We start from the raw sequence: 27,370 nt of genomic DNA on the forward strand, positions 1-27,370 counted from the left end.
TCCCTCCACACCCTTTCCTCCTATTCTCTTAACTCTATCCTAACACCACCTACACCATCAAGCACTGTCAGGAAGGATAGCCTGCTTCCTCCCTCCATCTCTCAGCCTACAGCAAACATTAATCTAATCCAGGTTGGGTTACAGTGAATGCAGGTCTCAGGTAAAGACATTTCAGCATTAATTGAATATCTGATGTATCAAGGGGGTCAAAGGTCTATCTAGCACAGAACCCTGTCTTTGTTTAAGCCTAATATTGGGTCTCTTGATAGCTAACCCTCTAATAACTGGTATCAGCAGCTTCAGAGTTTTCCAAGCCAGAGATAACACTAGGTTCATACTTAGCATCTACCCCCAGTTGTCCTTTCCCAGCTGGAACCAGTCTACATGCCTCCTGAGGAAAAGAGCATTCTGCAAATGCCTCTCCAGCTTTTTCTTACACTATGGGCCAAGGTTAACAAGAAGAGATAAAGTTGGCTGGAATCAAGGTACTCAAGGTACATTGAATCCAGTTATCTGTCACTTCTCTTTCTCAAGTAGGTATGTGTGACACTGAGACAGACAGCAAGACCCACAACACAGTGCACAGGTGGAATCAGGAACCCATGTGGACCAGAAGGAATGGTGGCATCTACTTACTGCCTGCTCACGAAGCTTCTCGTACAAACACTCCAGCCGCTGCAATGCATCTTCCAGCTTCCTTCGGGTTTTCTGAAGGAAAGAGGCACAGTATCACAGTATCATCAGGGTTGGAAGAGACCTCACAGATCATCAAGTCCAACCCTTTACCACAGAGCTCAAGGCTAGACCATGGCACCAAGTGCCACGTCCAATCTTGCCTTGAACAGCCCCAGGGACGGCGACTCCACCACCTCCCTGGGCAGCCCATTCCAGTGTCCAATGACTCTCTCAGTGAAGAACTTTCTCCTCACCTCGAGCCTAAATTTCCCCTGGTGCAGCCTGAGGCTGTGTCCTCTTGTTCTGGTGCTGGCCACCTGAGAGAAGAGAGCAACCTCCTCCTGGCCACAACCACCCCTCAGGTAGTTGTAGAGAGCAATAAGGTCACCCCTGAGCCTCCTCCAGGCTAACCAATCCCAGCTCCCTCAGCCTCTCCTCATAGGGCTGTGCTCAAGGCCTCTCACCAGCCTCGTCGCCCTTCTCTGGACACGCTCAAGCATCTCAATGTCCCTCCTAAACTGAGGGGCCCAGAACTGAACACAGTACTCAAGGTGAGGTCTAACCACTGCAGAGTATAGGGGCAGAATGACCTCCCTGCTCCTGCTGACCACACCATTCCTGATGCAGGCCAGGATGCCACTGGCTCTCCTGGCCACCTGGGCACACTGCTGGCTCATGTTCAGGTGGGTATCAATCAGCACCTCCACATCCCTCTCTGTTTGGCTGCTCTCCAGCCACTCCGACCCCAGCCTGTATCTCTGCATGGGGTTGTTGTGGCCAAAGTGCAGCACCCTGCACTTGGAGCTATTGAACACCATCCCATTGGACTCTGCCCATCTGTCCAGGTGGTCAAGGTCCCGCTGCAGAGCCCTTCTGTCCTCCAACCCAGCCACATCTGCCCCCAGCTTAGTGTCATCTGCAAACTTGCTGATGACTGACTCCATGCCCTCATCCAGATCATCTATGAAGATGTTAAAGAGGATGGGGCCCAGCACTGATCCCTGAGGGACACCACTAGTGACTGGCCACCAGCTGGATGTGGCACCATTCACCACCACTCTCTGGGCTCGGCCCTCCAGCCGGTTCCTAACCCAGCACAGAGTGTTGACATCCAAGCCATGGGCTGACAGCTTAGCCAGCAGTGTGCTGTGGGGGACACTGTCAAAGGCCTTTCTGAAGTCCAGATAGACCACATCCACAGGCCAGTGCTAACTCTGCTGAGCTTCAAAGCCATCTCTCCCAAAACCAAGTTGCTCTTGCTCAGTCCCTCCCCTCCTCTGTTCTTCCCACAACACCTTACAATTCAGCTGCATCTGAGCCTGTGCCAGCCAGGGACAGCGACAGAAGACAGCTATGCCCTCACTCTGCACACAAACATGCACACATTCTCTCCACAAGACCGGAAGCTGGACTGGTGCTCTTCGCCATCTCCCACTGCAGGCTTTTCTCCCTTCTGCCAGTGCTTGCAGACCACAGGACAGAGTGATGACTTCCAAAGCTTAAGGAATATTCACTGGTCGATCCATGGGGCATTTAGACAGCCTCATGCTGTCTGACCTAAGCAACAGCTCGTTCCTGGTCTCCTTGAAGGAAAGAGGGAATATCCTTTCACCTCTAGGTAACCACCAAGGAATGAGCCTGAGGATTGATCTCAATAACCCCAGCTTGAATAATCCACTAACAGGTAAATCGTACTGTGGATAAAAATGCCTGGCTTTGGGCAATGCTGGGACAGGCCTGGCAGCCTCAGATGCTCAGGCACACTGTACTGCTGTACCAACCCAGCTCTTCATCCTCCCTGCCAGTCAAGTATTTTAGCCCAAACCAACAGGCTTTCTGTCCACAGAGAGAACTTTTAGGCTATCTCCCAGAAACTGCTACGCTGCACTCCCTGAAAACACAGAGCAAATATGCTGAGGCTACTGCTAGATAGAAATTGTCTGACTTTTGGATAGCAGTTTGGCCTCTGTGTTCTGAAAGGCTCTGTGAAGACTTAGCAACCAAACACAACGCTGCAGACACTGCTTTTCGGCTTAGAGACAGCCTGATACATTCACACAACACAGTATGGATGCCAACAGCCTTCAAAGAACCAGAGTGGAAAAATTACAGTGACTTAGATACAAAGATTGTCAGGATTTCTGTTCCAGCCAGGATATCTCAGCTTCTCCCTCTGAGCTCTGAAGATAGCTGGTAAAGGCAGCTATGCAAGAACTATCTATAGATCAAGCCAGTGAAAAAGGAAGATGAATTAGCTATGTCATTTCTTCTTTAGTCAGAAACAAAAGCCAGGAGGACAGAACCATTGCTCCAGACAATGAGTAGCAGTGGATAAATGCTAGAGAATGTATTTCAGTTCCCAAGAGACAGAGAAGCATAAGCTCTAAAGGAGGAAGGCACATGGAGATTAACTTGGTTACAGGGACAAGGCTCTTCCTCTCTTTTCCCAACCAAAAGAAGGAAGCACGAGTCAAACACCTAAGAGGGCAAAAAAGCCAAAGATCAGGGAAGGGACAACTTACTGGATCAGTGGCGACAGCAGAGCAGCGTTGCACCAACCCTTCAAATGTGTCCTTCAGAGTCTGGTGCTCAGGGGGCACCTCCTTCCGCTCAACCCTCTCCACAGGTAGCTGGTGATACTGACAGAAAGAGAAGCAGCTGAATGAATGCAACAGGAGCATGAAAGGCTGGCAGATGCCCCTCCTGAACAGGAAGATTTTCACTTCTTCACAAACCCAGAGAATATCTGGAAGCATACAGTTAGATTCTCATCTTCAGACCTCTGTGAATTCCCAACTTACAGCAGGCTGATAAGTCTGCCTGGCCTCCTTCCCTCTTTCCCATGTGTGCCCTCTACACTGAGGCAGGGATGTCTTCTAAGGGCTAAAGAGCACCAGAAGCCCTGTAACTGCCAACTAGTAAGAATCTCAAAAGCTGAGTTGTTTTTCTAGTTGACAAAGAGTCAAGTAGAATGGCTGGGGAATGGCTCACTGTCCCTGGGTACCTGCAGGCTGTCTTCCTTGGGTGCTCCTGGAGGTGACTGGCCAGATTCTTGCAACCTGGACAGCTGAGGATGGATCCCTTGAGGTTCAGATGGTGGACTCATTACTGGAGCTGTGATGGGGGCTAGAGGAGTAAATTTCTCAGGCAACTGTCAGCAAAAAGAAATGTTAAATGTTAAATAAAAAAACAACCCAACAAGAAAAACAAGTCCAAGGAAGGAGAGTTGGCTACACCACACAGTCAAATTAAAATTCCTTTCTAACTCTCAGAGCTCCCAGTTCTCAAGGTGATATGTAACACATCCCTGTTCTTTCAGACCCCTCACTCAAAGTATGGGGCCTTTCCTCTTGCACCCTAGATGAACAGTCAAAGCACCAGCAAGAAAACTCCTCTGGAATTGTTCAGACAGACCTCTTGCCCCTGAAAGCAATGGTCCTCAGAAAGCCGCCTTGGCTCTGCGACGGCACGAGTCCTGAATGTAGAGATTAGTAGCAGCAAAGTGTCAACAGAGCAAGTGTCAGGGAAAATCCCACGACATCAGGGGAGAATCCTCTTGCAAACACTTCATCGTGCCCCTGCTAAGCCAGAGAGTCAGGACAGATTCACTTCGACGGGGCTAGATCAAAAGGAGATGGTTTTAACAAGAGGCTAATCCTGTTGTAGTGAGCACAGCCTGAAGCAGGTTCCCAGCCACATTGCCAGAAAAAGGGCGAGAAGTCTATTCCAAGCTACAGAAGAGGAGTAAGGGGTGGGAATGGTGCCAAAGAAGCTTCTTGTCACACTTGCCAATAGGAAGCAATGATAGAAATGGGGTACTGAGAGCATCTTTTGCAAAACAGCTCATCTCACACGTCTTCCAGTGTAATCACTACAAAGCAGAGAGCAGCAGAGTAGCTCACAGCTGTACCTGTCCCAACTTCTTTCAGCAATTGGTATTAACATCTGAGGAAAATCACTGTGGCTCTCGCTGTGCTGAGGGGAAATACTGCCCCCAGCTGTCAGGTGTGAAGTGAGTACAAACTCCCTAGCCACCATCAAAGGTGTGTGGACAAGGGGATAAGATTAAACTCTATTTTCTAGCAACAAGTGCCTGTAGTTAGCCTGGATAGCACTGACAGAGGATGCAGTGTCACAGATAATCGTGACACAGAACAGCTACCCTGAAGAACAGCATGCTAGTTTGGATGGCAAAGGGTCGCAATGACTTAGGTTCCAGTCGTAGCTATGCCTATGATGCCTAAGTAGACAGACCAACACAGAATGTCTAGACCTGTTGAGTGTGACAGAAAGCATTTACAGGAATGCATCTGTTGCATGAACCTCCTTAGCTAAAAGACAACCAATACACATGCAGCTGAAAGCTTACCTTTTTCTTTTGAGGGCCTCCTCTTTCAGCAGAGGGATCAGTCCAAGATTCCTGAGCTGCCAGGAGAGAGACAAGGCACAAGATGACCACAGCTACCATTCATAGTTGCTTACATTGTTTGGAACTTCCCTAAGCAAAAGGGTCTACAGCTCCAATTCCTTTATCACTGCACCTTCAGACCATTTCAACCAAGGAACCACAGGCCCAGCTCATACTCCCAAAGAACTGCTTTTGCTTCCCTTTTTCTTTCTTAACTACATTCTTAGCAACAAAGTATACACATGGGCTTCACGAGGTGATGCTTGATGAGACTGAACTGGTACGCACACGCACCCACTCCTTCACAGAAAGCTGTTTTGCATCTACCTGAAGCTTTCTGCATGGGCTGCAAAAGTCATGCTCAGCATCAGGCCTGAACTTTGGCTGTAGCCTGCATGTGTCACAAACAAAGGGTTGTGTCATGACATCAGGGTTCAGGGACTTTCTAGGATTCTCCAAACAGTGGATCTAGTGCTGTGGTACCACAGCATGGGCTATGTTATGGCTGACAGAAGGCTCCGCAACACTTGCAGGAGTGCCTCATGGCAGTGCACAGCCTGCAGGCTGCTGTGATTAACAGGGGAAAGCTTAGGGGTGGGTTGAATTTTCCCCTTCTAAAATCAGAACTAAAGCGTAGAAGAATTTGCTGGCTTCCCAAACAGAAGGTAACAGACTTAACTAGTAAATGCCTTGGGAGAACAGGAGTGTCTCAGCAGATGCTTCTATGGTATGGAGGCTCTAACCTCACTACAGGTAATTAAAAATCCATCAAATAACATGACATCAACAGACTTGTGATCACACTGCATTTTGCAAAGGTCAAATTCCAGCTACCTTTGCTTCTGCTGTCCTGTAAGGGTACCTGCATCTCTAGACAAAACCTCAGTGCTTCTTTTGTCACCTCAGCATTAATAACCTCAAGCCCACAAGACAGGAGTAATCTGTGAGAAAGTGGCATAATTCTAAGGGGCAATATTGGAATTGCTGGAGCTCAGTGCCACACTTAATGAGCTACTGATCCTGAACTGAGCTTTAAAAATCACAGGGGAAAGATGCAAAAGGTGCTTCATTACTTTAATTACCTTTATTATTAAAATTCTGGCAGCCTCTTTTTGCCCTCCCTTTTCCCATGATTTCAAGACTCTCTCTCTGATGAGTTTGGATCAGTAGTTTAATTAAGTTGGCACTTATTTCTAACTTAGGGATTCTGTGCCCTAGAACTCTGCTGGCCCCCACCGAGCCTGTGGCCTAGAGTCCCTGGCACTATTCCAACTCTTCGGCAATTTGAATCCTTGCAGGAAACAGCTATTTAAATTACAGCCTTTAAGCCAGGCACTTAATCATCAGACATGAGACAACAGGACTTTGCTTCATTTTGCTGGGATGAAACTCTTGCCTATGCTACTTGTGAAAGAGTGTTTCTCACCAACACTGAAAGGAGTTCCCCATAGCAGCAGTCTTCAGCAATATTTGTCCTAGGAAATACCAAGACCATCACGAGCTGGAGTCAGGGATTATCCCTGCCAGCCAGAAAACATAGTGCTGTCTTTCACCCCGTCCCTGATACTTCCCAGTAAGCCTGGGATTTCTAGAAGTGGAAATCCCTCTTCGTTGCACTAGAGAGAATGTGTTCATGAGCTGTTCAGGTCATGCTCCGGAATTTCCACAGCAAGCAAATTTGGTACATCAGATTGAGTGATCTTGCAGTTCCTTTCCATGCTGAAGAAAAGTACCCATTGAAACCAGAACAATAACAGTGAGGAAGAAAACATTCACAAGGAAGCCACGCAGATCTGGGCATGCTATAGGCTGCCATAAAAACTAGGGGTAAATGCTGCCAGGAGAAGGGAACTTCTTAGCAATGAATTCTCACAGGGCATCTTCAGCCTGAGGAAGTACTTGAAGCCCTTGCCATGAAATCATCTTGTTTAACAACAAAAAGTTGGCATCTTTTGTTTCTCTGCTGAAGGGACAATTCATTTTCTAGAGACTTACTCCACGCAGCAAATACTGTTTGGTGGGATAGGTGGTTATCCAGTACTCATGTTTCTTAAATAAAGCCAAGACTCCCTAGATAATCTTTTGTGCCTGTGTCTTTGGCACAAGCAGCAGTCTGTGCAGAGAGCCCACTAAGACACTGAGCCTCACTCCACTGAAAACAAACTGGATGATACCAAATCTCCATCATCAAGACAGAACTCAGTACAGACCATCAGTCAAAAAATTTCTACAGTCCAAATTTTCCCCAGCAGGTGGACTGAGATTTAAAGTCAAACCTTGCCTTGTAACTAAAGGCCAGAAGAGCTTTCTAGTTTCTTTTGGAATACAGCCCCCAAATTCTACTTCAGAAGCTCTGCTGCACCACTGCTTATGCTGGGACCCACCTCTTCCAACCACCTATGGAAAGCACAAGCACAAGTAAAGCCATGCATTAGTCCAGGAGTCTAACAGGAAGAAGACAAGACAGGGGTTACAACCACAGCCTGTTCCTTGCCTAGAGAACCAAGAAAGGAAAAGGGGTTACTACCCTGCTGCCCCAGCAACTGCCTGAAGAGACACAGAGACTGAGAATGCTCCAATTACTCCAGGAATTGGAAAGTAGAGGAAAGTACAGAAGGAAGAAGCTGGAGTTCCTGCTTTCTGTACCCAAAATCATCAGTAAGAGTCCAGTGCTTTCGTTTCACTTTCAACATCCCTAGCTGCCATTTACTAGTCCCCAGGATAGTATATCCACTATCCCAGCTATGTAACTTGCCAGGCATGCAAGAAAACAACAAATAGCAATGAGCATGCACATATGCACACAGAGTAAAATATGAGCAAACACTGCACATTTCACTGGAAGCAGCAACATTTCCTCCTCCACAGCTATGGAGGCTTCTCTGGGTACTACCTGCATGATCCTTGTGGGGATCTAGCCAAGGGAAGAAACCTGTAAATCAAGGCAGGGTGGAAGAGTCATTGTCACCAATAGCTTTTACTTAGTAAGTAGTGATCCTGGACTACTCTCTCTGAAGCAATTTGTCCATCTCTCACTTAGAGCCTTTGTACGTAGTCTCCATAGGCTTCACACAGTGGGATTTTCTATCCTTAAAACCAGATCAGCAAAGAATTCTTGGTGGAGGCAAAAAACCTCAAAGGCTCAAATCCTTCACTCTCAGAATACACATGGCTGGAGGAGCATCTGCTGAAAAATTTAAGTATTGTCAGCTTTATTAGAAATCTCCATAGCATGTCCTGTCCTCTGAGATAGCAAACAAAAATTAAAAAGCACCAAAAGTGGTGTTGTGAGAAATAGAGAGAGAATGCTCATCCACTGGCAACTAGGACCAACACTCTCTTGTAATCCACCATACCATCTAGGACTTGACAGTATTTGCAGGCTGGGCTGGCTTTAAACTACAGACCTAGAGGGGAAAGGTCTAAAGCATTGCACAGAGGAATCTAGAAGTGATTCCCGGGTAAGCATTTTATGGCAACAGTGGGGAGAAGTAGAGCACAGCATTCAAAGGAATTTTATCCAAAAGCTAAGCAAGAGGTATCTCTGGCCAGAGAAGCAGCACCTTGCTCTCCCAGCATTTCAAATGTACCTCTTGTGTAAGTAACACAAGCAGAATTAAGGCAAGTAAGGCTTACACTAGACATTCCCTAGGGAACACCCTCGTTTCAGACACAGCAGATGTTTCTGGAGCAGATGGCTACTCAGGGTGTACTAGGAATCTGAAGAGAATACCTTGTAACCACGACCAAGGGACAGAGCAGCTGAACAGGTTGAATAAAACTGTCATCGTTGATGTGTTTCATCATCACAGTAAGACTGAGCACAATGTGCCTGTAAGGTTAGCCTCAGCACCACATCCATGCTGCATGGTGACTGACCAGACCTCACATCCTTTATGTATTGCAAACTCCATTCAGAAGTGTCCTGAACACATACATCACACAAACAGTACTTACCTCTGGGAGGAGGAGGAATGCTGGTTGCTGGCAGGGGATTAGAAGATGGAGCTCCAGGACCTCCCTGAGGGTACCCCATGTTCATGGGGCAGTTGAAAGGTGCTGAAGAGAAACCTAGAGGAGACTGGCTTGCCACAGGGAGAGGACAAGCAGCAGGAAGCTGAGATGCTGGGACTGAGGTTGGAGTGAAGATGGCAGGTCCAAGTGTTGGAACACCAGGAGATGTCATAGGCAAGGACTGTCCTGGCAGAGAAGGTTGGCTGGGGAAGGGAGCAGGGCTAACAGGTCTGACTCCCGCTGGTCCGAATGGCAGAGACTGCGACACAGCTACAAATAAGAGAACATATCAGCATCATTCGTTACATGTGCAAACTACTTCTGATGCTCTCCTTCATGCTAGTTAAGTCTTCCCTTCTCCAAGCCATACTCTACAATATCTATGCCAGGCATACCCCTCACAACCCAGGCTTCTTTAGTCAAACTCTGACACAGAGTTAGCTGTGGTTTTTCCACCCTTGTATATGCTCAATATCAGTGGACATGTGACAACTGTTGCTAGACCTAAATGTGTCACAAGCACTGAGAAGTCTCTCAGACAGCTGGCTTGTTCTTTGCAAAGTACAATAGGCCTGTGAGGAAGAATGTAGAGCAGTCATACATGTCCAAGGCTTCAGTCTGATAAAACCTGCTTACCTGGCCCTGAAACAGCTGGAACCAAGCCCAAGTTATACTGTGGGTAAGGAGGCCCTCTGGAATAGACACTTGTTTGTGGACCCGTGGTGGCCTGAGGAGGGGCAACCTGGTGAGGTGTCATAGACACTACTGGCACTGGCTGAGGTGTGAAGAGGGAAGGCACTGTAAGCTGAGAAGGTGCTGAAGGGGCAAATGATGACTGATAGTTGGGCTGCAATAAAAAAAACAAAGAACTTGCAAATGGATGACAGAGTCACATGCATAAACACAAAAGCAGATGCACTTTCTATCCCTGCCACTTCTCGGGCAAGAGAAGATGCTACTGATCTCAGTGCCCTGGATGGATCAGATCAAAATTCTTTCCAACGACATAACTTGCTCAAGAAGCTGGGCACCACACCCTTCAGAGTGTTTTCCAGCTCTCACAGGGATTAGTCTTCAGAAACCAATTCCCATACAGCGACATCCTGGAAGCATAACCAGAGGACATAATGAAGGGACAATAATGAAGAAGCTGGAAGTGAGACTTCCTCAACGTTTTCCTGATGAAGAATTAAGCAAGATCTCAGATTAATCTGTATTACACTAATTTTACTGAGATATGAAGGTGAGATGGGCATAGCCATATCTTCCCTCAGTATGTGAGATCAGTGGATCACTACATCTGTAACAGAATACCTATGTTTCTAAAGCCTACCTTCTCTGGACGTCTGCGACCTGTTTTGTGGGCTGATCCTTCAGGTGTGGCTGCTGCAGATGTGTGTTTAACCACACCTACATTGACACGAGTGTAAGGAAAAGGAGGTGGCTGCTGATCACCCACATTGTTTCCTTGAGCATGAAAAAGCCGGTCTCGAAGCTGTTCAGTCAGGATCTGAAACAAACTATGTTTTAGGAGAAGTACCTTGAAAGCCCCAGATGGAAGGTGCTGAGGAGCTATTCAGAACCGACCCTGACCCAAAGCACTGAGCAAAAACCTGCAAAACTATTTCCCCAGTAGCCAGCAGGGAAAAAACCAACCAAATCATAAGTGACAGTCCCTGTGCAGAAGAAATCTCACTGATACCTTCCCCTAGTCTTCAGACTTTTACCTCCCCAGCTTCTACCCACATTTGGGCACTAGACAGATTTCTTTTCAAACTAGAAGGTGGCTTCCCTATTGCCCTCCTCTACCAGATAGTTTCAGGATTAGATGCAGCTTCTCTGGAGAGCTGCTTCCCAGTGCTGCTCTCCAGGAATCATTTTACAGTTCTATAGCTCCCTTGCTTTTCCCTGAATCAAAAGGCACTACAAAGAAAAATCAAATGAAGATCAAAAGCCGTGTCCTAGGGAAAAAACCCACACCTGTCCTCTCAGGTTACCATAATGAAGGCAAAACCTTAAGTCCTGATGCATGTCAAACCCCACGTCGTACATTTTTTCCCACACACACTACTCTCCCCACAGCAAGTCATTTCCCACTTACCTCTTTAGAGCTGCTAGGTAGGTAATTCATTGCAGCTGCCAAGCATCCTTGTGATGCCAGGAGACTAGCATATTGGGTGATCCGCTCTGCCAAGACGGGGCCTGGTGCTTGTCCTCCTGTGCCTCGGAGCATCTCAATGGACCTACTTAGCACCATCACCTTCTCTATGAGATCCTGCATAAGCCAGGGGGAGGGAAGAAACAGATCATTCGGAATCTGACTTACTTTACTGTTCCATTCCATGAAGGGACAATACCAGATGGCTTTCCCTCCCTTCAACTGACATTAGCTCTAATGTGAACAGAAGCTACTCCACTCTACAACAGATACTATCACTGATTGCTGTTTCCTCCAGTGCACCTGATGGAGAAAAACAGGAACCATGAAGCACACCCTTACACGACTACTTTTATGGTAAGAGAAAAAAAGAAAATCAGAAGTCACAAAGACATTCCAATCAACTGTGATCTTGTTTATTAGGTAGTTACTACTGTAACTCTTGGATTTAGAAGCTATTAGCTTGGAAGAGGAAGGATTAAAATAAAACTGTAACAGAAGAAATTCCCTAGGAAAAGCTACTAGTGCTGACAGACCAGAAGGTTTTTAGTTATTCAAAGCTCTTTCAACTCCTAGAAAACAAGTCACATGTGCATCTTTAGAATGATTCATGCATTATTGGCTGACAACTAGGAGGAGGTCAGTTTCTAGCATTACTAAGAATGCTGAATCTGCCTTTTTTTTGCTCTTATTCACTAGTGGGGTTGAAAACTCTGTAGTAGATAACATCATCTGCAAACACTCAAGTGAAAGACTAGTCTAGTTCATTCTAGCAACTGGTGGATACATTAGGGGTTAGTGACTCAGCCAAGACTGCTTTAAGTATGACAGGTAGGTAAAAACACTAATGTAGAAGCCCTAATTCACATGCAAGCTGTGACTTCCCAGCCATGATCATTCGACTTGCAGGGGGAATAATACAGCATAGGCTTTGTTTTATGTTGCCAAATGCTGTTCTGAAGGTACACCCAGGTAACTGGAGCATTCCAGTTGGACATGTAAGCATAGCAGCAAATTTACTTCCAGGCAACTTCGCGTACAAAAATTGGTACAGTCTAAACTTGCCTGACTAGAAGAAAGCTCACAGATTACATCAAAATACAAAGACAGGTGGGTAAGCCATAACTCCTGTCTCTGTCTGGATTCATCTGCAATGTCATCAGTACTCTCTACATATACAAAACCTTAACATTTAAGAGTGCAGGTCTCCTTTAGATGCAAGCCCATAATCCAGGCTAGAAGGTGACTACAAATAGATCTCTAGATACTCTGATGGAATACCACAAACAGATCAGGGCTACCAAACTGGCCTAAAGAGGTGTCAAACCAATATTATAACACCTGTACCTGCAGGGCAAGGGGTGATGAAGTCTCATGTTTTTTCACCCAGCATTCCACCAACCTCTCCACATTGCCTGATGAGATATAACAAAGGCAGGCATCATTGGACAGGGATGCATCTCCCTCTGACTCCAGACGGGCCCCCAGCATGTCTAGAGAGAAAGTAATACAGCCAACATTTAATACGCTCACTTTTTGAAGAGGTTATTAACCCAAACATTCATCTCTTAGCAATCCTACTCTGACTCAGAATTGAAAAGCATTGACAGCTTTGGCTTTACACCTAGTTCTTGGACAAAACAGAGAAAGGATTAAAGAATCCCAAAGTATTTTTTAATATATTTGCAAAATTTTACACCTGTCCAGACACATAAATGAAAGAAAACCCCTTAGAAGTATCAGTTTTTCACTGAAAAAATCCAACGTTTTTTATCCCCAGAGAGGTTTGGAATCTCCAGGCAATAGCAGCATCCAGCAGCAGAGACAACTAGTAATCTGGTAGCTGCCAATCTTTAACAAACATTAGGCAATAAATGTGAACAGGACCCATCTCCACTTTCCACCCCTGCAATTCGATCTGTCATGTTTTCTTGCACCTTGAGTTGTGCCATCTTACTTGTATAAAGTGTGGCCACGTCTCCAACAGCACTTAGCGGAGCCCAGCTAAGCAACATGAGTAACTTAATCGGGTTCACTCACTAGATTTTTCCCTGAACTCTGACTCTCACAAGAAACAGTTGCTGAGTGTGTTGGACTATTAACAAGATTAATGAAAGCTACTGAAACCATCAAACATTCATTAACCCCTGTTTCTGAGTTTAAAGGGAGGGCAATGTGCCGAAATGGCAAATCTCTTTCAGACAGAGCAAAGCCACCTGAGCTTTTACTGTCAAGAAAATCCCATTGTTCCCAGAATAAAATAGTAAGTATGACCCTCTTAGTGCCTATCATACTGTTTTTTTTTCCCTATACTACTGGTAGATGTTACAGGAAACATCAAGCATATATAACTTTACACTATGATGCTCACCTACAGTGTGCAAGTCATTCTCCTAACTCAACAACCCAGACTTATTTAGTGCTCCAGCTAGCTGCAATGAATAAGGAGTACTCTCCTTCAACAGTATCTGCTTATTCCTGTAAGCAGTACAGAGTTGTCCTCCCCTAAAAGAGGTTGTATCAAAGCATATTACACTGCATACCACAGAGCTGGGTATAGTCTTCATGCTTTGAGTAAGTTAGCAAGATGGCCAGTGCCTCCTTCCAGCTCTGGAGGTCACATGTGCAAACAATGTCTTGCCAGTTCTGCTGCACAATGGATGAAAGCAGCTGCAAGGGAAGCAGAAGGTCCCTCAGTCACTGAAGACAAAGATTACTGCTTAAGCAAGTGCACCCACAGGGATAGCTCACTTTCAAGCACACTTCTCACTATGCAGCAACTACCTCAATGTACATTAAAATCCACCAATCCCAGCATCCCAATATTAACAGTAACTGGAACCTGATGCCTCTAAAGAAAGTTTAAAAGCCCAACAAAGCACTTAAGATAATATGAAAACAGCTGCCCCAAGCAAGACTAAAGATCTAGTCAGCATCAACCTTGCTTCAGAGCCGCTATATCAATGACTGGCAATATAGTGTTGGGATATACCAACTCCTGTTATGGTCCCCATTTGTCAATTAATACAATAGCATCTTCCTAGCTGACCTGTAAAGGGGCACTATTCTCCATAAGTTACAAGCACAGGGAGCTGAGGAAGAAACCACTCATTTTTTTAAATGGAACACAGAAAACAGACATTCCAGGTGGATAACATGAAGCCATCATAAAAGTAGTAAGAAATTAGAATAAGTGCCTAGCCAAGAGGAGATGCGGCTTCTGTTGACTTCCTACCAAAGCATTACTATATATGTAATGTGCCAAGATATTGCACAACTTCCCCTGCTCAGTAGACACACAGAACTGGCACTTACCAGAGAGAGTTTTGTCTTACGCTTTGCAAAGTAGCGTTTCTGAGTGTCCTTCAGGAGATTCTCCCCACCAGCTATAGCCAAGATGATGGCATCAGCAAAGCGTTCTGCCTGCATGCACAGCTCCACCGCACCCTCAAAGTCCCCCAACAAAAGGGCCTGGCTGATGAGTCCATCTGTATCTACAGACATGAGAAGCAAAGTTAACCAACAGGAGGACATCATCCAGGTGCATTGGTGATGCTCATTTCAAAAGAGAAGGCAGTAAAAATTAGCATATGGAAAGCCAGTTGAAAAGATATGGAAACTCAAAATAGGCTTTGCACCTCCAAAGAACCCCACTGACTTGACAGTACGTCTTCCATCATATAAAAGACTATTCTATACTTTTAATGGGTCTCTTATCTGGGGAGCATAGTGCTGAGATGTTGCATGACACCGATCCATCTGCTAGAGTGGACCAGATTCTTCCTGGCATTTCTAATTCATTTGGGAGTTTTAGGTTTTCCTTCCTCTCTCCTTTTCCTAAAAGGGCAGAAATACATTTCATGTAGCATACCTTCTGTGACAGGAATCTCCAATGTGCTCATATTCTGTGGGATGAGATTGTCAAAGAAGGATGAAAAGGAGGAAACAGCAGCTACATCATTGCTGGAATTCATCAAAAGCTGTGCAAAGAGTGCAAGAGGTTAATTCAGTGAACATACAGATTCTGCCCCAAATAATTTAATAGATTATTGAGTGGGATGGGAGTGCTCTCCATTTGGTTAAGTATGCTTGTATAAATCTTGGAAACCCATCATGCTTCCTGTCATTACTCTATCAACCTGCACAGTTTCACCAGGGCAGCAACAATAGCAGTGCTGTTACTGACAAAGCTTATGAAATCGATGGTATGACATGTAACACTAAGAATGTCACCGACCAGCATTCATCAACTCAACTGCCAGCCCCTGAGCAACAAAGGACAGAACAGGGACAAGCCCAGCAAGTGGTATCTGTAACTACCAGGTAGGATCAAGCCATTCTTGGTGCTCCATTGAAATGAAGGACACAACTGCTGCCCCTATGTCATGGTTTTAAGCAGTACAGGTTGTTCTTCTGCCTCTTGCAGTAGGGGTAAAAGAAAACCACTTATAGAAAGGATTGGAGACTATTGGAAAGTTTAAGTGGAGAAGCAATTCACAAGCTACAATGTTACAATTCTACATAGCAGTGAGCATAGCGAAGCATACAAAATATACAAATTCATATTCAGCCCTGGCCCAGTCCTGAGGGGCTTACAACAATCTCGTAAGGCTAGAACCTTCCAAAGCATTCCTCCAATCATACCTCAGTTTCACAGGCCTTCCAAATGCCAAGCCTCTTTACCCCCATACCAAAAGCATTTGTGATTGTTGTGGAGGGCCTGTAGGCCCAAACAGAGGCTTATTTATGCCTATGCATGCCTGGACATGTTTTTCTGCCAGGACCCCTGGTTGTAAACAGGTTGTGTAAGCCCCCACACACCCAGCTCGCGTCTCCCTGGAGTAGACTCATGTGATCCCCACATTTGGGAAAGTCCAGGCAAGAACCTCCTGCCTACTATGGTAAGGTTTGGCTTACTGCCAACCTGATTGGTAATTCTAGTGGCCGAAGGAGCCATTAATCTCGGCCCACATTCAATAAATAGGGGTGCACAGGTAAACAACGTGCTCAGCTCAGACCCCTGCACAGCTCAGCTCAGACCCCATTGCAGCGCCCTGCCACTCTGACTCACCTGCACGGCTCAGACATGTGCTCGGACCCTCACTTGCAGCGCTCAGCCGCTCAGACCCCCACGCTCAGATGCCATTGCATAGCTCCGATGCTCAGAGGCTCAGACCTCATGCTTTGACTCATTCGCAGCTTACCTGCCTGCGTACCTTAGATGCAGAGCTCATTTAAGCCTGCACATATATATATATAAGGAGCCTATAGCCTCCTAAGCCAGCTGTGAACATCTGCACACTACTGCTATCAGGACCAGATCCTACATTGCATTTACCTACAGAGCTCAGACTCCCAGCAGCCGAGCACACTTTGCATGCCCTCTGCCTGTCACTGCCTGGTAAATGCCACTGCCACTGAGATAACCAGGAAGTAGACTCTGGATTGTCTGCACACACACGGCCTGCTAGCCGTGAACAACTGTGCCAGAGATAGCATGATATTCTGCTGCTCCTGAAATCCTGACAGCTGATAAGCCCTGGACACAGCATCCAGAAGAAGACAGCAGCAGCAAAGGCAGAGATCACCTCTTCGCCAGGAGGACAAAGGTTAGAGAAAACCTATTTCCCCACAAGCCGGGAGGATTCCAGCCTCAACGTCCACAGGCAGAGACCCTGGAGAGCTGGACACTAGGCACAGGCTGTGACACAGCCCCGGAGCGTGATTAATAATTGATAAAGAGTGTGAGTAAAAGCTTTAATACCTCTGTACATATAAGTTGCCTCTGCCATAGAGCAGAAAGAGTTTCAGCCCGCTTTGCTGGGCAAATAGGATATGACCTCAAGCGGCATTAAGCTGCGGGGAAAACTCCTCTCTCTGTTTATAGTTTGAATGCTTGCTAGTTAATTAACAAATTCCTGTACATATTTTATCCTAAATTGTTTTTATAACCGTGTACCCAATATTTATATTAATATACAGTGGTTGGGGGTGGCAAGAGTTCAGAATATTGAATTTAATAAAGATATATTTTTATATAAAATTATATCACCCCAATTAATTTCTCCCCTCCACCAAAACAGGCATAGGTACTGAGAATCCCCCTCTGCAACAGTGATGCAGCACAGAAGTCCAGCTTGGCAGCCCCAGACGTTCTGAGCCTAACTGGCCACACTGCCGAGGCTGACAACCAGGCCTCTCTCTGCCAAAGGAGACAGGAACCTGGACATCCTTCCCAGGAGGAGAGAGATGAGGAAGATACTGGCTTTGCAGCCAGATTTTATAGGGAATCCAGGATTATGGGTATGAAATATATGCCATCAAACCTCCTGGATCTTTCTGGCCCTTTCTGGAGGACCTGAAGGAACTCTATGGTTTCTTAACGACATCCTCAAGTCTCAAACCATGACATTCTAAAATATCTCACCAAGTCTTTAAGATTTGTGAAGATTACTAACTTGAGGACAGGGATTTTAGACATCTTAGAGGAGCAAAGTGTTACAGTGCATGGTGAACCATGCCTCAGAAAGCACGTGAAGATGGACATCCCAAAATCACATTAGAATACTTTCCTTAGGATAGAGGTGAAAAAGGAAAGAAATGCAAAAGAAGTACCACAGCAGAAGCTTCACAGAGGAAATACAGAACTGTAGCAAGAAGTTAAGATTGGGTGAGGATAATTCTATCACTGAAAAAAATCAGCACTGGTGAAGCAGACCATCTCACAGCATTAACAGCCAGGAGTTCATTTTCGTTACTCACTGCTTTCTTTTATAGCCAGAAGGGATTGCTATGATCATTTAGCGTGACCCTACATGGGTCTGACAGGACTATGATATGCCCTCTGCAATGCTGCATTGAGCCCAACAATCTGTATTTAGAATTAAACCTTCCTGTTCATTCTGTCCTCCGCTAATCTGCAAGATGTAGCAGACATACCTGATCTGGCTGTGCTGCATCTGTCTCTTCTGCCTCAGGAAGGGGCTGTTTACCTGGTATGCCATTGCTCAAATACGAGGCAATCTGGAAAAGTAACAAACATGCATAGAGTGAAGACCCTGTTGAAGTAAAACATCTTCACAATGAAGCCACCAAGCAACTGGCACAATTACGCTGGCTCTTTCACTGGTTTGAAAAGCTCCACGCCCCCTGTTCCTGGCTGGCTGCCTATCAGAGGTTATTTAATCCTTTTCAGAGCACTGTTCATGTGGGTGCAAGAGTTTCCTCTCCCATAGCTCCATTAGTACTACATCAGACTTAACTTTATCTGTCACCTTCTTCCTGTCTGAGGAATCCCCTGAGATGCAGAGCTGTATGCTACAAGAAGCTGTCACAACTTCACTGTTGTTATGTACTTCCCAGCACACAACTAGAAGCCACATAACTGGGCTCAAGACCCTTTCAGTATGATCCAGTGCAGCTACATTTATACCCTTAGGAGTGCTCATCTTTGCTTTCTAATGGAGGTGCTTCTCAGTTGAAATTTTGTACAGTTTGCTCTTTGTGTGCTGTGAGATGATTCGCTCATTTCCAGAAGGGACTCTACAACTCCCCTGCAGCAGCTTTAATCCTTTAAAGGTTTCTCTCTATGGGATAGACCCCTTACCTTTTTTTTCAGATCTTCTTTACTGTAGCCCAGTAGCTTGAGGAGTTTTGTCCTGGGTTCTTTCTCCAGATTCACCTGATTCCCAAAGGATATTGAAAAAGACAATACAGTCTTAGACATCTATATGCTACCAACAGTTGTCTGCTTCTGGCAGCAGCAAAATTAAGAGGACACTTTAAAGAACTCAATGATGGCAAGCCCACTTAATGACTAATGTGGGGAAGTCTCAGGAGCTTAAGTTATAACCATGATAAAATAATGTCATCCAAGTTTTTCACATAGTTAGATATGAGGTACAACTGCCTATCAGAGCTACAACTGCATGCACACAGAGTGTACTTGGTCATTAATTCCCTGAATGGTGTAGAATTGCCAAGCTAATTTTTTCTCAGAGACAATGGACTGACTTGAGTCCGGATGAAAAGGAGACAAGGTGGTTGCCTGAACTCCTAGCTGGCATTACAAAAATTAGTTCACTAATTATTACTGAAGCTCCCTTGGTGGGTACTTCAGACAGTCCCAGAGACTGCCATAGGCTGCATGCAGCCTAATTGATCAGTGCTATTTTTATGCTTCAATGTGTGATTAACATTCTTTTTGTCAGTAAGTTCCAGTTTTTACCACAAAACTGAGGAAACTGTACATGGATAGTATACTTGTAAATACCAGAAACTGTTCTTTCAGATGCAGAAATGGTCATACCTTTTGCACAGATGCTTGGTCTGTAGTTTAAGACAATCAGTAATAAAAGATCTTTTACATCCTGGAGTGGTGTCACAGGACCATGGGTCAACTGGATTATCAAAAACTCACTAGAATCGTATCTCATCCAATGCAGCTGAAGACACTGTTGCAATGACACATGCAATGGAGACTGCTGTCCCCACCTAGACACCATTGGGCAATCCAACTCAAGAGACACGATTTCTTAAGCACAGGTAGTACTATAGAGATGATCCCAAGATTTCACCCCTCGTACAGTCTGCCTATGAGTGTCTGTAAAACACCACCAAGACTAAGCCTTCCCCCTTCTCATTAGCAAACCCTTTTATACTGTTAAATTGTCAATGAAACCATCATCCTATGTAAGGACTGGCTGTAGCCTTATGACACCAAAGCTCTCTCCCTTATTACAGGGGAATCTCATTGCCTATTCCAATTTTGCCTTGAAAAATAACAATATTAGAACTCCGCAAGTAACCAGCAGACAAAGCTTGGCTGAGATGAGAAAATCCTGTTTAGCACCTTGACAGGAAGCCCAAGCAAATCCACTAAAAAGACCATTCCTACTAAGGCAACCTGCAAGACCTTCACTGCAAAAACTTTTCTTTAGACAAGTAACTAACTAACCTGTTCAGTTCCATTTTGTAACTTAAATAAAAGGAATAGGACAACTATAATGAACGCATTCCACCCCAGGATCATAAAAGAAATGACCTCTGTGTTTCAACATAGTCATTCTACCTTCATGAATTTCCAAAGGTTCTCATCAAACGGTGATTTGGCTGTCTGGATCTTGCCTTGACAGTAATCAGTTAGGTTCCCTGACTGCAATGCCATCTGCAGTTCCCTGGATCGCAGCAGGAATTCAGTTTCAGTGGTGACTTGACTGATGAATACTTGATGTTGGTAGGTCTGCTGCATTTGCTGTCCAGGAGCTTTGGTAAGACCAAAGGAAATAAGTTTTCCTCCAAACTGAGAAAGATGGAGAGAGACAGAATAAGCATTCTTACACATAAAGGTAAAGGCAATTCTCTTAGTTCTTAATTCAACAACATGAACTCAAGTTGCAGCTGTGATAACAATGACTTTGGATGGCAGGGACATTGAAGCAGTTTACTTTACTTATCAGTGTTCAGCTGAACACCAATAACTGCAACATTTGTGTATGTGCTATCAGGCCTAGCCAATTGCAAATGATAGAGAGGCAGCCTACAAGGCTAGCTTTTAGAAGTCTTCCTTAGCTTTGCTAATTCTTACTTATAACCTCCCGTTCTCTGCTACAGGACACTTTTTTGGTTGGAAAAACAGCAGACTGTTTAGCAAAAGAATTTTGCTTCTTTGGACACCACACTGCACCTTAAACAGGCATTAAAACAAACATAATCAATGGGAAAATAAAAAGGTTTCTCTAGCAAAAGAAAAGGATCATGTCACAAGACAACACATCTATTGTACTTTAAGCTAAGGAAGTTCCATTCACTTACTGCAAATGAAACTCCCACAGGTCTGCGAATCCACTTGGGTGGCTTTTTTAATGGTGGAATCAAAGTGGTCTGAGCTACTTGCTCTGGCACCTGCAGAGGTGGAAGAATCTGTCCTGTGCCAAAGGGATCCAGGTTATTGAAGGAGGAAGAAATCTAGAATCAGATGGAGAAAGAAGATATAATTCAGTTCCTCCCTGTCCTCAATAGCAGAAAAAAACCATTGTTTAGTCGTTAGTTCCATTTCTTGATGATGAAGAAAAAGGCTATAAAAGCACCTCTTCCTGGAATTATCACCAAGCCTCTGGCATTTCCAAACAGTTACAGAAATTATTTTCAAGTAATTTTTCCTTAGCAAGATGCAAATTCTCCAACAAACACTGCCTGTCCTAGTGCCCAGATCATGAACATAAGAGTTACAAAATTACTTGTTTTATGCAAGACAGTGACAACATATGGTCAAAAGTCATCCTGACTTATTTCTTGTTTTGCTCACAGAAGAATGCTGACTCCCTCTCTGCTGCTGGGATCTTTCAAATAGGATAGTTTTAAAGACTGTCTCAACCTTTTATAGCTTAGATGAGGCTGGTGAAATAACCTTGCCCGACTTCCTTGCCTAGACAAGAGAATGTAAAAAGTGGCCTCTGATCTGGGTTTCTGGCATTTAGGAAATCAGTGAGCCTATGTACAGTGCTGTTCATAAGCATTCTTAGTCATTAACATTGTTGGCATAGATTTGTTGTTCGCTAAAGATAGCCCTGGTCAAGTCTGGATCATATTTCATTGCTCAATAGCTTCAGCATACCTTAACAGAAGCGACACTGGGCTCATCAAGATAAGGTTGGCAACATCTACATGTTTTACCTTTCAAGTCTTTCTCGAGGGGAAACCAATTTCAAAGAAGGACTATTTCCAAGAGGAACATTTTATACCTAACAGATCAATCACTCTGAATCTTAGAAAAATAAATAAACACTAGCAGGGTACTAGTAACATCACCCACTAGGTCTTCAATAGTTTGTGTCCTGGTAACATGGAATCTAGTGGAAAGAGACTTATTGGTCACAAACTCCTCACCTTCATAACTGTCATTATCTCTCCCTACTTTTGTTGTTACTTGTTATTCTATTTATCTAGGAGTTAGTCTCTCCAGTTTTGGAGAGTGGAAGTGTGGTGCATGCACATGAAGAATGCACAGAAAGAAAATTCTCCATGGGTTAAATAAATCCTTAATCTCTTACAGCTGTGGCTAGATAAAGTATTTTCTTTCTCTTGCAAATCCTATGAAACTGAACTCAGTCAGCTGTAAATGACTATATAAATAACACTTAAGCCGGCTCATACGTCTTCTCTTAAAACCTGTATTATAAAGCCTTTGTTGGCTGGGAGAAAAGGAAGGAATTAAAAGACTAGTCACTAGATTCAAACTAAAAGTTTAAACAGTACTGACATTTAATTCGTTCAGAGTTTGCCCATAAACTCATTGGCTAAGTAATGGATTTCAGTATCAAAATATGAACGTGCTCCAAGTTACAGTCAGCTGACTTGAGGAAAACTGCAAACAGTGGCTTAGAAGCTATTTTCCAAAATTCTCTTTTGAACTTAAAAAGAGTAACATGTTGCATTAATTAGTATCAAGCTATTTAATTTTAACCTAATAACAAGACAAACTTGGTGCTCTAACAGGTATGCTGTAGTAGTAAATAACCGTTAAATATATATAAAAAATATATTTTTAAAGTATGTAATTATAAATTAAAATTATATCAATAAATATTTACATATATAGTATTGGATATAATTATATATTATTATATACTATATCATAGTTATATGATATATATATATATAAAAACATCAAGACTACACTTGATCTTGGTTCTCTTTACACATTTTAATGGTCAGGTGTCTACAACTACCTGAAGGGTGGTTGTGGCCAGGAGGAGGTTGCTCTCTTCTCTCAGGTGGCCAGCACCAGAACGAGAGGACACAGCCTCAGGCTGCGCCAGGGGAAATTTAGGCTTGAGGTGAGGAGAAAGTTCTTCACTGAGAGAGTCATTGGACACTGGAATGGGCTGCCCGGGGAGGTGGTGGAGTCGCCGTCCCTGGAGCTGTTCAAGGCAAGGTTGGACGTGGCACTTGGTGCCATGGTCTAGCCTTGAGAATTGTGGTAAAATGTTGGACTTGATGATCTGTGAGGTCTCTTCCAACCCTGATGATACTGTGATATAAAAACATCAAGACTACACTTGATCTTGGTTCTCTTTACACACTTTAATGGACTTTACAAGACATACTGAGACAGCTTTGCCAAGAGGTACTGTAGTATGTTTGGGATCTGTTGGATATTTAGCTCCCACACTGGTAGCTTCTGGTTCCCATGCCATACGGCTATATTTCCTGGTGGATGGGATGGACTGTATTGTTTAAAAATCAGACCATTAAACATGTGCTTCTAATGCTCTCAGAGTCAGGTGAATAATTGTCACTCACCAAAACTACAGCATGCTCCCAGGACTTTACCTTGTCAGCCTGCGTCTTCCGCTGAGCTTCCAAGTTCCCACCCATAACAGAATAAATGTTGATCCACCCATCGGAAGTGGCAACAGAGAAGACTGAAGGATTCCTTGGACACCACTGGACATCAAAGCACCACTGATTCTGAATGGGCAACTCATAAACCACCTATTACAGAAAGAGAAAAGCTGGAAGTACAGTGTGAGTGGCCCCCTGCTTTCCCCAAATTATCTGCCCACAGCCATTAATTATGTCACCCTTTATTTACATTACACCACAGTACACAAGTCTCTTATTTCTGCTTTTTGAAAGATGCATTGCAACTGAGTTACAGCACTTTGAGGCCAAACACTGGAAAGAGAGAGAAATCTGTGATACTGTAGGATTCTGATTGTAGAGCAAAGTGCAAAGGCATTTAAATCAGTACTGTCACACCTGCCGTTGACCAAGGGAGACATACCAAAAAACAACACAAGAAAATCAGAAGCAAAAAGGTGTTGTGAGTAAGAACACGAAAACAGAAAGAATAGCCTGGAATAACAAACTTGACAAGTAAAATAAAAGAAAAAGGTAGAACAACAAAACAGCTGCAGATGAACTATGACAATACTGCATCCAACAACTTTCCTGGGCCAGCACCTAAAAATCCAAAGTCCAATTTAAGGCCCAGTCACAGACTTCCTGACTGATATTGGGCAACAGAACAGCACAACCCAGACACTGAATCTCCAGCCTGTAAAACAGATATTTCTTTTATGCTTTACAGGCAAAAAACACAGAGAATCAGTTTACTTCTGTGTGGAAATATGATCTGAGTTTTTTGTTCCTGAACACAGAACCTTGCATTTGCTTATATTAAAATCTGGACTGTTAAATTTAAACAAAAAAGCCCAAAGAAATGAAAAAAAACCCAAAACAAAACACACCAAAAAAAACAAAAAACCAAAAAAAACAAAACCCAAAGCCCACAAAACAAAAAGCACCCCAGCACCCTGAAAAACAAAGAAACCAACCTGCCAAACTCACCAGATTAGCCAGTACTGTCCTTACTATTGAAAATCCTTTCAATTTTTGTATCAACTGAAAAATTTCTGTTCACTGGTACTAAGTAAAAAAAAAAATCTCCCCAACAACAGTTGGGGCGTAAGTATCCAAGCTGAATTTGGAGTCTACAAAATCTACAGCAGCATTCATAAAGATGAGCCAGGTGCACTAGCAATGTGGGGGGTTCATTTTTTCTGCTAAAATACAGTGAAAAGACACGGTAAAAAAAAAAACAAACCGGATTTCAGGAACATTAGAGAGTCTGGTACTCTTCCAAACACTGGACATCTGCACAGAGTGAGCAACAAATCCCATGAAACTGCAACAGCAGCATATCATGCTTTTTATGAAAATGAATGTATTATTTTCTATGCCTCCAAGGAAAAGTTCATCAACTAAGCGAAACTGTTCCATCAAATGAATCCAGCTTGGGGCTCCCAGCTGCACTTTGCTCAGCATTGTTAGAGTACCTTCCCTATACCATCATCAAGACCATAAATTTTGTACAAAGTTCAAAATTCAATTTCATCCAGAAATTCAGCACTGAGTAAGTATGCAGAAAAATGTTTTACACAGCCTTGTCTTAACTCAGGTGACACCAAAATATTTCAAAGATGGTAATTTCAAGATATCTGACTAGATAAGCACATACACATGAAACCAGTGTACTGTGTATAATGTTTTTACACATACTTAATTACATTGCTCCTCTCTCAACGACCCTAGGATACGCTCCTCATTCTCATTCAAGTTTTCCAAAGAAGTCCTAACTTACTGCCCTAGGAGATGGAACAAGAGACAAATTGACATACAAAGCACTATATGTGTAAACACAGCAAGAGTAATCATAATTCGCTGAAATTAAGTTTTAGTTAAACCTGTCTTCTATCTGTGATCTCTGGACACACGTGTATCAGAGAAAATTTCTGCCTGTGTCTGTGGTTTTCAGTCTGGATACAGACAACACTCTCATTCACAGGAGGTACAGACAGGAAGTACATTGGCTCTCCACAGAGTTACAGAAATGGGACATGTACAGATCACAGCAGCAGATCGTGGGTACTTTTAGCTGTGGTTATTTACCTCCCCTATACTTGGGTTCCAGCACAAAATCCGGTTGTCTTTGGCGCTACTTAACAGCAGTTCAGGGTCAGCTTGGCACCAAGAGACAGAGAGAATTCCCCTAAAATAGATAAGAAAGAAATCAGTTGTATTTCATTCCCAATCTGCTCTCCCACTCTGTCACCAAAAAGGCATCAGACATGTTGCTAAAGCTCAGAAATTTTAATTCTCATCTCTACCCTTAACCAGATTCACCTGTGAAACAAACAAGCCTATCAAAAATTCATAGTTCTCCCAAGTCCAGTCTCTCAGATGTCAGCCTTTTAAAGATGGAAGTCTCTGAAAAACCAACACAGCAAGCAGGCCCTCACCTTGTGTGCCCTTCCAGCTGGCTCAAAGGAGAGGTAGCAAAACGTAAGTCCCATATTTGGATTACTGGCAAGCGGTCATCCTCAGAAGAAAGGATTAGCTGAGTTGCAACTTCTGGATGCCAGGCCATTCCCGAGCAATGCATCTAGAGACAAAAATAGCACAGGCTGAAAACTCAGCAAAGAAAGCTGGAAATAGCAAAAATGGTCCAGAGCCACACCATTCTACACTTAGCTTGTCTAAAATGCTTGACATAATGCAAGCTTAGCAGTGTTTTGAGATGGGAAGCAAGTATTTCTACCTTCTCTACACAGCAAAAAACCCACTAACCATACAGAACCTGAAAGCTTAGTTCAAAGTTGATCTAGGAAAATAGCTGGGATTAAAATGAAGGAAGCTTCTCGTAAAGGGCTTGTAAACAAAGAAAATTAAGACAAGGGTGCCCTCATTTTAGGAACAGTTAAGGGTCTTATTTCTCCATTTCATCACAGGGAAAAAAAGAGAAAGGTGCTTTGATGCTACAACCCCAACAGAATCAGCCTGAATAGTTCCCACAATAAAAACAGTTGATCCCAAGAGCCTGTGCCACTGCTCTGCAGCCATGTGTGGCATGTCGTAAGTTAGTTGGAATCAGAGTCTTTCCTCCACTCACTCTGTTGCTGTGGTCACTGACTTTGATGATAGGCTCATTCTTCCTGAGGTCCCAAATCACAGCCTTGCCACTGGGGTGGGAAGAGGATAGGATATGCTGCACCTGCCGATTCCAGGACACCACACTGATGTCTTCAGGAGGCTGCCAAGATAGGAAAGGCCAAACATCCATTACTTACGTGTTGAGGAAACACTAATCACAGGATTCCACTGCTAGGTTAACTAAGGGATTTGAGGCTATATAGATTAATTTCTTCAATCACTGAACAACTAACTGGAAGTGGTAGCACTGACCAAAAAAAACAACCCAGAAGCATGGAAAGCCCTTTAACTCAGCATGTGCAGTCTAATTCTACAGGGGCACATCACCTGGCAAAGCACCTTTGCATTTTGAGACCAGGTATTGGGTTCTGCATTGGCCAAATGTGCCATAAATCTGCAGCTGAGAGAACATAGATGTTTCTACCTTGACTTCTGGGATGAACTTAAACAGAAAGATGACCTTGTGCAACATTTCAGGAGTGCAATGAGATGGAAAATGATGAAGTATTCAAGGCTAATTGCCTTTACTGTATCTGCTGCAATGCAAGAGATAAGCAAGGAGACAAATGGGAGGTTCATTGGAGGAAAATCTCAGCGTCTTGTCAGGCAAGTTTACTATG

The 27,370-nt window shown here is 44.0% G+C and overlaps 1 protein-coding gene across 1 annotated transcript in view; it reads right to left on the reverse strand.

The window, feature by feature from the left end:
* SEC31B (SEC31 homolog B, COPII coat complex component) overlaps positions 1–27,370 on the reverse strand; it is a 40,107-nt gene that overhangs the window by 1,463 nt on the left and 11,274 nt on the right. The window contains exons 6-26 of the mRNA XM_064144812.1: positions 26,710–26,850; positions 26,060–26,202; positions 25,710–25,809; positions 23,589–23,750; positions 21,069–21,221; positions 20,326–20,556; positions 18,862–18,936; positions 18,195–18,278; positions 15,127–15,235; positions 14,571–14,749; positions 13,799–13,925; positions 12,603–12,748; positions 11,199–11,372; positions 10,431–10,607; positions 9,734–9,944; positions 9,041–9,367; positions 7,977–8,015; positions 5,045–5,100; positions 3,680–3,826; positions 3,198–3,314; positions 637–708 (exon numbers count right to left, since the gene is read on the reverse strand). Coding sequence (XP_064000882.1) covers positions 637–708; positions 3,198–3,314; positions 3,680–3,826; positions 5,045–5,100; positions 7,977–8,015; positions 9,041–9,367; positions 9,734–9,944; positions 10,431–10,607; positions 11,199–11,372; positions 12,603–12,748; positions 13,799–13,925; positions 14,571–14,749; positions 15,127–15,235; positions 18,195–18,278; positions 18,862–18,936; positions 20,326–20,556; positions 21,069–21,221; positions 23,589–23,750; positions 25,710–25,809; positions 26,060–26,202; positions 26,710–26,850 — 2,970 coding nt within the window. The remainder of the gene's footprint in view (positions 1–636; positions 709–3,197; positions 3,315–3,679; positions 3,827–5,044; positions 5,101–7,976; positions 8,016–9,040; positions 9,368–9,733; positions 9,945–10,430; positions 10,608–11,198; positions 11,373–12,602; positions 12,749–13,798; positions 13,926–14,570; positions 14,750–15,126; positions 15,236–18,194; positions 18,279–18,861; positions 18,937–20,325; positions 20,557–21,068; positions 21,222–23,588; positions 23,751–25,709; positions 25,810–26,059; positions 26,203–26,709; positions 26,851–27,370) is intronic.

Source organism: Pogoniulus pusillus, chromosome 6, assembly GCF_015220805.1.
Source record: "Pogoniulus pusillus isolate bPogPus1 chromosome 6, bPogPus1.pri, whole genome shotgun sequence".
Lineage (NCBI taxonomy): Eukaryota > Metazoa > Chordata > Aves > Piciformes > Lybiidae > Pogoniulus > Pogoniulus pusillus.